This window comes from Petaurus breviceps, unplaced genomic scaffold (assembly GCF_028583685.1).
Source record: "Petaurus breviceps papuanus isolate PSGF00001 unplaced genomic scaffold, PetGlider_PUasm1.0 90564, whole genome shotgun sequence".
NCBI lineage: Eukaryota > Metazoa > Chordata > Mammalia > Diprotodontia > Petauridae > Petaurus > Petaurus breviceps.
In genome coordinates, this window is record NW_027187275.1 from 3,483,606 (window position 1) to 3,496,639 (window position 13,034).

At 33.9% G+C, this 13,034-nt stretch overlaps 1 protein-coding gene across 1 annotated transcript in view; it reads right to left on the reverse strand.

Annotated features, from left to right (window-relative positions):
• DPYD (dihydropyrimidine dehydrogenase) overlaps positions 1-13,034 on the reverse strand; it is a 1,126,518-nt gene that overhangs the window by 353,833 nt on the left and 759,651 nt on the right. Inside the window, exon 16 of the mRNA XM_069063397.1 lies at positions 5,535-5,618. Within this exon, the coding sequence (XP_068919498.1) occupies positions 5,535-5,618 (84 nt within the window). The remainder of the gene's footprint in view (positions 1-5,534; positions 5,619-13,034) is intronic.

The following is a 13,034-nucleotide window of genomic DNA, read 5'->3' on the forward strand; positions in this document are numbered from 1 at the left end:
AAGTGATTAAAATGAGGACCACATTCCTACAATGAGAAAACATTATTTTTAATTCCAGAGTGAGGGGAGTAGTCTAGGAGGGAATGGGATGGTGATTTAGTTTCTCAACAATTCTGGAATGTTAACTCAGATAGCATCTTTTCTTTATTGAGAATCCTATAAATGTTAACCTACTATCTTCTTGAGGTAGTCATGTCAGAGAGCATGGATGACTCTGATGACATGGATGACAGTTTGTACATCTCTTTCTCCAAACTGGGAATAGTTTATAGATTAATATTAAATTGATAAAACTTTCAGGCAGACATATCTAAATGCAGAGTATAGTATTAGTTATTAATATTTTTCGGACAGTCATGCTCTACTTAATTCCAAATCTGGATTACTCTCACATCTCCTTCCTTCCCTCCCTCCCTCCCTCCCTCCTTCCTTCCTTCCCTCCCTTCTTCCTTCCCTCCCTTCTTTTTTTTCTTTCCTTCCTTTCTCCCTTTTTCTCTTATTTTCCTTTCCTTCCTTCCTTCCTTCCTTCCTTCCCTCCCTCCCTCCCTCCCTCCTTCCTTTTTTCCACATTTTGGAGGGTAATTGGGGTTAAGTGACTTGCCCAAAGTCATATGGCTAGTTTTTTGTGTTAAGTGTCTGAGGCAAGATTTGAACTCAGATCCTTCTGACTCCAGGGATGGTGGTCTATTCACTGCACCATGTAGCTGCCCCTCACCATCTGCTTTTTATTGATTCCTTTGATATTCTTGACATTTTGTTCTTCCAGATGAATTCTGTTATTTTACCATTATTATTTTTATAATTTATTTTGTTATGAATTTTTCTAGTTATATAAAATAGTTCTTTGGTAGTCTGACTGGTATGGCACTAAATAACTATCTTAGGTAGAACTCCTATTTTTATTATATTGGCTCAGCCTACCCGTGAGCAATTACTATTTCTCCAGTGGTTTAGATCTGTCTTTATTTTGTGAAAGGTATTTTGTAATTGTGTTCATACAATCCCTGGGTTTGTCTTGGGAGGTAGACTGCTAAGTATTTTGTACTATCAAAAGTTATTTTAAGGGGAATTTTTCTATCTCTTGCTGCTGGATTTTGTTGGTAATATATAGAAATGCTGATGATTTATGTGAGTTTATTTTATATCCTGCAACTTTGCTGAAGTTAATTGTTTAAACTAATTTTTTAGCTAATCTTTTAGGGTTCTCTAAGTATAGCATCATATTATCTGCAAGAGTGATGGTTTCATTTTCTTGCTGTTTATTTCTTTTCCTTTGATTTCTTTTTCTTGTCTTATTGCTATAGTTAGAATTTCTAGTACAATGTGCTAATAATGGACATTCTTACTTCATCCTGATCTTATTGGGAAGACTTACCCTTATAGCTTAACCCTGTTACAGATAGTGCTTGCTTTTGGTTTTAGATAATAACTACTCATCATTTTTAAAAAAGGATCCATTTATTTATGCTATTTCCAATGTTTTTATTAAGAATGAGTGTTGTATTTTGTCAGAGGCATTTTTTGCACATTGATATAATCATATAATTTTCATTATTGTTGTTATTGACATGGTAAATTATGCTGATAGTTTTGTAATACTGAACAAACCCCGAATTCCTAGTTTAAATCTCATCTGGTTATCATATATGATCTTTGTGATAGATACATTGCTGTAAGCTCCTTGGTAGTATTTTATATAAAATATCTTAATTAGTATTCATTAAGGAAATTGGTCTATAGTTTTCTTTCTGCATTTTTGCTCTCCCTGGTTTAAGTATCAAAATCATATTTATGTCATAAAAGGAATTTGGTGAGACTCCTTTATCTAGTTTTTTCAAATAGTTTATATGGTATTGAGATTCATTGTTCCTTAAATGTTTAGTAGAATTTACTTGTGAATCAATCTGGTCCTGGGCATTTTTTCTTTCTTTCTTTCTTTTTTTTTTTTTAAAGCAATCGGGGTTAAGTAACTTGCTCAAGGTTACACGGCCAGTTATTTCTGGGTGTGGTGCTAAGTATCTGAACCCGGATTTGATCCAGGTCATCCCGACACTAGAGCCGGTGCTCTTACTCGCTGAGCCACCTGGCCGCCCCTAAGCAATTGGGGTTAAGTAACTTGCTCAAGGTTACACGACCAGGTGTTTCTGGGTGGGTACTAAGTGTCTGAGCCCGGGATTCGATCTCCAGGTCTTATCAACACTGGAGCCGGTGCTCTTACTCGCTGTGCTACCTGGCCGCCCCCTGGGCATTTTTTCTTAGGGAGCTCATTGATGGCTTGTTCATTTTCCCCCCCTAATGTGGGGTTATTTAAGTATTATGTTTCCTATTCTGTTGATCTGGGTAGTTTATATTTTTTGTAAATATTTCCTCCTTTTACTTAGATTATCAGTTTTCCTGGCATGTAATTGGCAAAAATAAACTCTTAATAATTACTTTAATCCCATCTTCATTGGTGGTATATTAACCCTTTTTATTTTTGATATTGGTAATTTTGTTTTCTTCTTTTTAATCAAATTAACCAATAGTTTACCTATTTTATTATTTTTTCATAAAGCCAGCTCCTAGTATGTATTTATTAGTTCAAAGGTTTTTGTTTTAGTTTAGTTTTGTTTTTTACTGTAATTTTCTTAATCTCTCCTTTGATTTTCAGGATTTCCATTTTGGCATTTAGCTGAAGATTTTTCAGTGGTTATTTTTCTGGTGTTTTTAGCTCATGTCCCATTCATTGATCTGCTCTTTCTCTGTTTCATTGACGTAAGAGATAAACTTTCCCCGACCTCCTGCTTTGACTGCGTCCACAAAATCTGGAATGGTTCTCATTGTTATTCTTTTAATGAAATAATTGTTTCTATGGTTTGTTCTTTGATTTACTCATTCTTTTTGTTTCTTGTTGTCCAATTGTTTCAGTCATGTTCCAACTCTTTTGATGGCATTTGGTGTTTTTATGCCAAAGATCATGGAGTGGTTTGCCATTTCCTTCTTCAGCTTAACTAACAGATGAGGAACTGAGGCAAACATGGTTAAGTGACTTGCCCAGGGTAACACAACTAGTAAGTGTCTGAGGCCAGATTGGAACTCACAAAGATGAATATTCCTGACTCTAGGCCTGGCACTTTATCCACTGTACTACAGAGCTGCCTCATTCTTTTGGATTAGATTATCTAGTTTCCAATTAATTTTTAATCTATGGTTCCACAGACCTTTATTGAATATAAATTTTAATTAATTATGGTCTGAAAACATTGCATTTAATATTTCTGCTTTTCTGCATTTAGTTGTGAGATTTTTATGCCCTAATACACGGTCATTTTCTGTGAAGGTGCAGTCCTCCAACTGCCTAATAATGATAAAATTCTTATAAATTATATGTATCATGTTCCCATATAGAAAGGTAAACAGTTTAACCTCATTGAGTCTCTTATGATTTCCCTTTCATCTTTACCCTTTTTATGCTTCTCTTGAGTCTTATATTTCAAATATTTCTATTTAGTTCTGGTCTCCATTTGTTCCTAGTTTCCTACTTTTCTTCTATTCTTGGATGCTCTCCAAGTCTTCTAAAAATGAAAATGATAACACTGATTGGTGATGGCTGGATTCCTGATTTAGCTAAAGATTGTGCAAGAATCCATGTTGTCAGAGAGCTTCTTGCTAACTACTATCTGTCACTTAGATAACTTAATATCTAAGCAATGTCACATTTTAAAAGAGCTAAAGTTAGAATTATTTTATGCTCAAAAATGAATTTTGGATGGGTCTTCTTTGAAAGATTCTCCCCAGCATCATTTTCAAGACTACCATATTTAGGTAACTAAGTGGTCTAGAGGATAGAACCCTGTGCTTTGAGCCAGGGAAAACCTAAGTTAAAATCTTGCCTTAGGCAATTTCTAGCTGCATGACCCTGAGAAAGTCACTCTTGGCTTCAGTTTCTTCATTTGTAAAATGAAAAGACTGGATTTATTGGTTTTAAGTGACTTTGAGGGAAAAAAAAAACATGATTCTAAGATATAATTTCACACAAAATTGTGTACTTTTTGTGTTAGATGCTATATTTTTTTTTGCTTTCTACAGCCTTCTGTCACAGAAAGCAGAGATATAACTTCCCTAAGTAGTGAAAGGAGTTAAGGGAAAATTTTGGCTCAATTTGGGAAAATATGATTGCCTCAACCACTTTCTTATTTTTTCCCTCCACCTTTCTACCTGTTGAAATCAGATTCTGTGCTAGTTAAAAACAACAACAACAACAACAAAAAACAGCTTTCAAGTCATTTATCTCACTCATGGAGAGTTTTTTATCTAACGATTTCTTTTGATTGGAAGTTCTGATTCTTGTATTTCATTCCAGAACTCCTTACTCTCTCCCAGTAAACTTGGCAGTGTGAACAAGAAACTTTAGGCAAAACACGCCTTATAAGAATACATTTTACTTAACTCAAGGCTATTCTGAAGGTTAAAATGGTGTTTATAAGATATTTTTCAATCTTCATATTTCTATACAAACTCTGTTCATTTGAGTAGGTTAAAATGACAGTCTGCCAAATTAAATACCATGTGCATTTTTGGTAAAGAAAACCTGGATTCCTGCCTAGCCACAGAAAAATACTAGTTGCATGCCCACATATAGGCAAGTCACTAAATCTCTCAGTGCTCTGGGCAACTCTCTAAGACTTTAAATAATGGACAAAATTCTGTTCTACATCGCTGGAGGGAGTTTCCATATTGGGAGCTCTTTATTATCAGTGAAAGTATGAGTCCAGATTGCTTCCCCATGAAGAGAAAAAAAAACTGGAATAAGAATACATTCAGCAGATATCACCAATCTACTATTACTCAAAAATGATTCTCATTATGGCACTGATATCATTATGGATTTTTTCCCTACAAGATTAAAAGCTAAGTGAAAGCCAAAATGTTTCATTTTTAGCAATGAAATCTTTTAAGATCTTATCCTATAATCCTGTCTAGGTTATGTCTTCAGAATTCCTTTGCTTTATAATAAAGTTAGTCCATCAAAAGTACTATAATATGGAAGTTTCTATGCATTGTATACAAATATAAAAATAGTAACAAATTCTTCCTGTGACTCCCCAAATACAGTTAGGGAATAATGATCAGATACTAAAAAATGTAAAATGCAATTTGTGCTGTGCCCCATTTACTACAAAATCACTATGAACAATGCACTTTGGCCAGGATATTGCTCCAGGGAAACTGGATCAGCATTAAGAATGAATAAAGAACATTGCATTTGAAAGCAGCTAATTCTGCCTCAGCACTTTTAAAAACTATTTGTTATGATATTACTTCCTGTCAAGCACATAATGTAATTTTTTCCTCAATAAAACTAAACACTTTGTGTAATTACGGTTTCTCTCATTTTCCACTTTTTAAGTACTAAATATTTAAACAATGCAGACCTGATACTCTCCAGCCAGTAATCTGTATCACAGGCCTAGGAACATGAGGTACAATAACCATCAATACACTGGCATGCATTGCTGCTCAGGCATGCAAAAGGGAGAGGCCAAGGTCCTTACCTGCCCACAGGCCAAGCCCATTCCTCTTTCTCCCATACCATGTGAACATGATAGATTTAGCTCCAGGGCATCTGCTCCAGCAGCCTTTAAAATACACATAAAAGAAAAAAATTAGCAAAGGAGAAACAAAACTTTATCCAGGGACTGAGACCCTTTACAATAGATAGTTTGGCAAAGTTCACTTTTGTCCAATTTTGACCCATTGGTAGTAACTTTCTAGACTACTTTACATGTACAAGCACATTCATATATTTTGAAATTAAAGTCTGTATGAGGACACTGCTTTCTAATTTAAGTGAAAAGCGAGTTAAAATTAGTGGCTGTACTGAATTTTCTTTTTTGGAGAAAACTTTTATTTAATGAATTCAGTTTTACAATGTTTAACTACAGGAAGCCTTTCCTTAGGTGCTTTCAGAATCCAGTGGGAGTGGGATTCTTCCAAGAAGATAAGGTCTCCCAGGATGTTCCTGTTTTCTCATGAGACTATTGATTGTATTGAGGTTCCATTATATTTCAGAGTGATTATGATAAGATCCATGATGACTCGAGAACAGTCCAGCAAACAGTATGAAGAAAAACAAAATAGAATAAAAAAGCTTTCTGTCTAAACTATGTTATTCCAATGGATGACCAGTCAATCAAATTAATGCTATAATACATATATTTGAGACAGTGAAAATGAACAGTCTTGTCAGAAGACAAGAGGAGCAAGAAGATGGGCTGCACTGTATTTGGGAACCAATAAACTCATCTCTATCTCTTTGAATCCCTGGATTCCTTCAAGATTCAGGTCAAATTCTACCTTCTACATGTGAATTTTCTATTTCTCCCAGTTGCTAATAAATATGTATTTTTTTTTACATTTTTCCCAGTTAGAATGAAGTTCCTTGAGGGCAGGGTGTATGTTTTGCTTTTTATTCACATTGCCAATATTTAGAACAGTGTACAATGAACCTGGCATATAATATATACTAATTGGCTGAAAAACAGATAAAATATGTATGTATGTATGTATGTATATATGTGGGGAAAATGAAAGTTATTGTGGTGACAGGGAAGCTCAAGCTTCAAAGAAAAAGCTGAATTGGTATCAGGCCCAAAAAGAATTCTTGGAATAGCACAAAGAAGATTTAAAAAACAAGAGAGGTGGAGGAAATATTGGGAAAATAAATGAGAATGATGACTCATGAAAAAGAGTCAACAGCTTGGAAAAGAAAGCACAAAAATGGAAAAATTTGTGCAAAAACTAACTGAAGAAAACAACTCCTTAAAATTTAAAACTGGTCAAATGAGGTACAAAAGCTAATTGAAGAAAATAATTCCTTAAATATTAGAATTAGGCATATGAAAACCAATGATTCTAAGAGATATGGAGAAATAGTCAAACAAAAACAAAAGAATGTAAAAAAAAAGAAGAAAATGTGAAATATGCTATGGGAAAAACAACTGACTTGGAAAATAGATCCAGAAAAGATAATTTAAGAATTATTGTACTAGGGGTGGCCAGGTAGCACAGAGAGTAAGAACAACGGCCCCAGTGTTGGGATGACCTGGGGATTGAATCCGGGCTCAGATACTTAGCACCACACCCAGAAATAACTGGCCGTGTAACCTTGAGCAAGTTACGTAACTCTAATTGCTTAAAAAAAAAAAAAGAATTATTGTACTACCTGAAAACCATGATAAAACAAACCAAATAAAACCTAGACAGAATCTTTCCAAGAATTATCAAGAAAAATGACCTGATATCCAATAATCAGAAAGTAAAATAGAAATTAAAATAATTTTCCAAATTCCCAACTCCCAAAAGAGATCCCAAAATAAAAAAATCTCAGGAATATTACAACCGAATTCTAGAACAACCAAGTCAAGGAGAAAAATTCTGCAAACACTCAGAAAGAAACAATTCAAATATTGTGAAGTCACAGTCAGAATAACACAACACTTAGCAGTTTCTACATTAAAGGAGTGGAGGCCTTGGAATATGATATTCCACAGAGCAAAGGAGCTTGGATTACAATCAAGGATTAGTTACCCAGTGAAACTGAAAAATGGATATATAATGAAATTGAGGACTTTCAAGTATTCCTAATGAAAAGAACCAAGCTGAACAGAAAATTTGATTTTCAAATACAAAATTCAAGAGAAACATAAAAAAGGTAAACAAGAAAGAGAAAACATAAGGAATTCAATCAGGTTAAGCTGTTGGTATTCTTAGATGGAAAGATGATACTGATAATTATTAATATTAGGGAAGTTAGAAAGGACATGGGTATATGTGACTATGATGGGATGATATCTGAAAAAAACAAAATTAAGGGGTGAGAAAGAGAGATGCACAGGAAGAAGGGGAAATGGAGAGGCAGAATGAGGTAAATTATCTCCCATAAAAGAGGTGCAGTGGTGCAGCTAGAATAGAGCACCAGCCCTGGAGTCAGGAGGACCTGAGTTTAAATCCAGCTTCAGACACTTAACACACATACACACACACACACACACACATACATACACACACACAAACAAACTAGCCGTGTGACCTTGGGCAAGTCACTTAACTCCAATTGCCCTACCTTCTCCCCTCCAAAAATAAAAAAAGGAGGTTCAGAAAAAGTTTTTACAGTAGTAGGGGAAATGCAGGTATGTGTGTGGTAGGCAACACCTCTTATCAGAACCTCACTCTTATCAGAATTGGTTGAAAGAGGGAAAAACATACACACTTCGGCTACAGGGAAGAATGAGGGGAGGAGAATAAGAGAAGGGAGTGAGTGATAGAAGACAGGTTGGACTAGAGAGTTCTTGGTCAGAAGCAAGAAAGATAAATAGGAGGGAAATGGTATTGGGGAAGTATGTAGTTAGTAATCATAACTGAATATTAATGAGAAGAACAGAGTGGATTAAAGCCCAGAATCCTTCAATGTGGTGTTTGTAAGAAATACACTTGAGGAAGAGAGACACATACAGAATAAAATAAGAGGCTGGAGTAGAATCTATTATGTTTCAGCTGAAATGAAATACAGAAATCATGATCTCAGACAAAGAAAAAGCAAAAATAGATCTAATTGACAAAGATAAGCAAAGAAATTAAAACTTTCTAAAAGATACCATAGACAACTGAAGTGATAATAATGCTAAACATATATGCACCAAATAGTATGGCATCTACATTCTTAAAAAAAAAAAAGTTAAATGAGTTAAGGAGTAAATAGAGTGTAAAATTATACTGGGTGGACTTCAATTTTCCCAACTTAGAATTAGATTGAGCTAACAAACAAATAAACAAGAAGTTAGGGAGATGAATAAAAGTTTAGAGAAGTTAAATGTAATAGACCACTGGTGAAAAGTGAATAGGAACAAAAAAGAATATGACTTTTTATCAATGGTAAATGGCACCTACATGAAAATTGACTGTAGTAGGGTACAAAAACTAAATTGAAAAAATAGCAGAAATATTAAATGCATCATTTTCAGATCATAATGTAATAAAAACTACATTCAATAAAGGTCAATGGAAGCATAGATTAAAATTAACTGGAAACTAAATAATGTAATTCTAAAGACTGAATGAACCAAAGAACAAATCATAGAAATAATCAATAATTTCATTAAAGAGAATGACAATGAGACAACATATGGGATTTATGGGATGTTGCCAAAGTAGTACTTAAGGGAAAACATATATCTAAATGCCTATGTCAATAAACAGAGAAAGAACAGCTAAATGAACTGGGTATACAACTAAAACAAAAACAACAGAAAAAGAACAAATTAAAAAATCCTCAACACCAAATTGGAAAACCTGAAAATTAAAGGATTGATAAAACTGAACATAAGAAAATCATTGAACTAATAAATAAAACTAGGAAGCTGAATTTATGATAAAATCAATATAATAGATGACATTATTTAATTTGATTTTCAAAAAAAATGGAAGAAAAAATCCAAATTACCAATATCAAAGATAAAAAAGGCAAATTGGGGATTTTTTTTGGCTAGTCAGCCATTTTACATTGCTAAAAACAGTAAAAAATATCTCAACAGATTAGTTTTAATGGAAAATCAGCAATGAAAATTAGGAACAATGCAACATTATTTCTAACAAGCTCTCTCTTAATCCTAACAGATTCTCCATATTGTGCTTTAAATATTTTTTACTCTCTGTCATATTTAATATTTTTATTAATGTTTCATAAATAAAACTACTTTCAGAGTTTTAATAAGAGATAAAAGTGTGGCAATTTGAAATAATTGACTTTTACATATATGCAATCAGTCAGTCACATATGAGCACAAAAATACTGTGGCCTATTGCCTACCTTATAATGAAGAGTCAGGAATTTGGATCCTGATTGTAGGCACTGTGTGCTAGGCATTGTGCCAAGTTCTGAGAGTACAAAGAAAGGCAAAAGACTGCGCTCCCAAAGCTCACGGTCTAATGGACGATACAACATGCAAATGACTGCCAGGGATCAAGTAGAGATAATCAACAGAGAGAAGGTACTAACACCGAGACACGATGGCAAAGGCTTCTTGTAGACGTTGGGATTTTATTTGTTGGAAACCAGGAAAAGCTAGGAGGTATAGAGAAGACGATGGAGAGAACTTTAGATTTGGGCAATAACAAGTGAGATTGTCCAACCTTAGAAGATGGAGTATCTTCTGTGAGGAACGGCTAGGAAAAGCCTCAAGTGCAAAGTTTGGAGAAATGAGTAAAATCAGGGGTGTCCTGAAGCCAGAATCTTGAATGGATCTTGAGAGTCAACTGTTACACTTTCAGTGTGAGCATTTTATACCTTGGAAATCAATAAACACTATAAATCAGAGATTGGTTTACTGATTTGTTGATTTCTAGATACAAAAGTGAAGAACAAGTTAATAATAAAAATTATTTTTAATTCAATTTCTTTTCATTTTTTCAGTTCCGAATTTTCTTTCCATCCTCTCCCTGCTCTATTGATCAAGAAGACTAGAAAAGCAAAATTTACTGCAAATATGTATAGTCATACAAAAGAAATTTCCTCATTAGCTATGTTGAAAGAAACCCTCTCTCCCCCGCCCCCAAAGAAACAGAAAAAAAAACCATGTTTGAATGAAAACATGCTGTGAGCTCATTAGCTCTCTTTCTGGAGGTAGATATCACTTCATCATGAGTTCTTTGAAATTATGATTGGTCATGGTATTGATTAAAGTTATTAAGTCTTTCAAAGTTGATTATTTTTGTAATACTGTAATTATGTGAAATGTTCTCCTACTTCTACTCTCTTCATTTAGTTCAGACAAGTCTTCACATGTTTTTCTGAAACCTCCTTCATCATTTCTATAACACAACAGTACTTATTCACAATCTTATACCATAAGTTGACCAGCCATTCCCCAAATGATTAGTACCCCCTCAGTTTCCAATTCTTTGTCAGCACAAAAAAAATTTGCTCTCAATATTTTTGTATAGATGGGTTCCTTTTTTCTTTCTTTAATCTCTTTGAGGCATAGCCCTAGTATTGGTATGACTTGTTCAAAGGGTATGAGCAGCTTTTTGGGCACTACTTCAATTGTTTTCCAGAATGGTTGGACTAGTTTATAGCTATTTTTCCATAATCTGTCTAGCACTTGTCATTTTCCTTTTTTTTATTCATTTTAGTTAATTTGATGCGTGTGAAGTGGTATTTCAGAGGTGATTTAATTTGCTTCTCCAATTATTAGTGATATATAGCTTTTTTTTCAGATGACTTTTGATAAGTTGAATTTCTTCCTTTGAAAACTATCTATTCATATCTTTTGACCATATATCAATTGGGAATGGCTCCTATTCTTGTAAATTTGACTCAGTTCCCTATATATTTTAGAAAATTGACCCTTATAAGAGAAACTTGCTGCAAAGATTTTTTTTCTGAGTTTTTGTTAGAATATTTTAAATTAAATTTATTTATAATAAATTTAATAAATTTTATTATTTATTTAAAGTAGAATATTTTAGCTGCATTAGTTTTATTTAAAAGTTTAAAAATTGTCTTCAATTTTACAAAATTAAAAGTATCCATTTTACCTCCTGTGAACCTCTCTATCACATTTGGCTATGAACTCTTTTCCTATCCATAAATTTGACAAGTAATTTCTTTTTTTTTTTAAAGCAATCAGGGTTAAGTAACTTGCTCAAGGTTACATGGCCAGTTATTTCTGTGTGTGGTGCTAAGTATCTGAGCCCAGATTTGATCCCCAGGTCATCCCAACACTGGAGCCAGTGCTCTTATTCACTGAGCCACCTGGCCGCCCCTTGACAAGCAATTTCTTCCATGATCCACTAATTTGCTCATGACATCATCCTTTATGTTTACATCATGTATCCATTTTGAGTTTGATATATGGTGTGAGATGTTAGTATATACCTAGAATATTCAGACTAAATTTTAAAATGTGCAGTGATTTTCAGGGAGCTCATTGTTAAACATTTATCATCATGTTCCTAAGCATAAGAAGTAAGAAGACAAGAGGTAGGGGAAGCTGGGGCAGATTATAAAGGGCTTTGAAAGCCACACAAGTTTCCTTAGAGTTACAGTTTTCTGTTATAAATGTAAAATTGTTATATAATGAAAATTTTCCTATTCATCAGATCTCAATATAAGAACACTGAACAGTTTATATATTCATCTGGCAGGAAATGTACTAGAACTCTCTTTTTTTTTTCTCATTGACTTATGAATCATAGGTACAAACTCAAATTTTGGAATTTCTTTCACCTATGATTTTTGTTTGAGTCTAGCTTAGTCTTTTAGTCAGTTTCTTTAATATTATAATTTTACTGTAATGCTTCAAGGTCTTATAAATACAGTACTATGTATATAGTTCATCATTTTTTATTGGTCAGTAATAGCCTTTGCAAGGGTTCCTTTCCCAACTAACTGGCCCACCCCTTGGCTTTCACTTTTTTATTTAATAATGATTTCAGTAAATTAAAAAATTCAATAACTCCACTATTTTTTAACTCATTGAACTTTTCCACTTATTTTCATTCATGACTGAATTTTCTCCTTCCACATTCAGAATAGCTGACTTGAACATTTAGATTGTTTCTTAACATCCTCTCATTACTTCTGTTTTCATAATTAAATTTTTTAATATTTTATTTTATTGGAAATTATTATAATATATGCTATTTTCCTGCAGTTATGACTAAGAGCACAGATATACCATGGTCTAGTACCTACCTGTAATAGTAATGGCATTTAAAGATTCCCCTGTATTGGCTTGGTTTTTGGTTTGATTGTGTTAAAACCCAGAGTTTGTTAATCCCACCTGTGGGATGGACATGTTGACATGAAAAGAGAATGCTGAAATGGGAGGAGCTGGTGACCTAGATTTGGAGAGACACAAGAGAGAGGCAGAAGAACTTTTTGGAAGCGGCACTCTCATGGAGGCAGAGAGAGACTGAGAGGATTGCTGAGGGCCACTTTGAATTGCCCTGGACTTTTGAGACCTGCCCCCAGAGCTGCCAAGGACTGAGGAGAC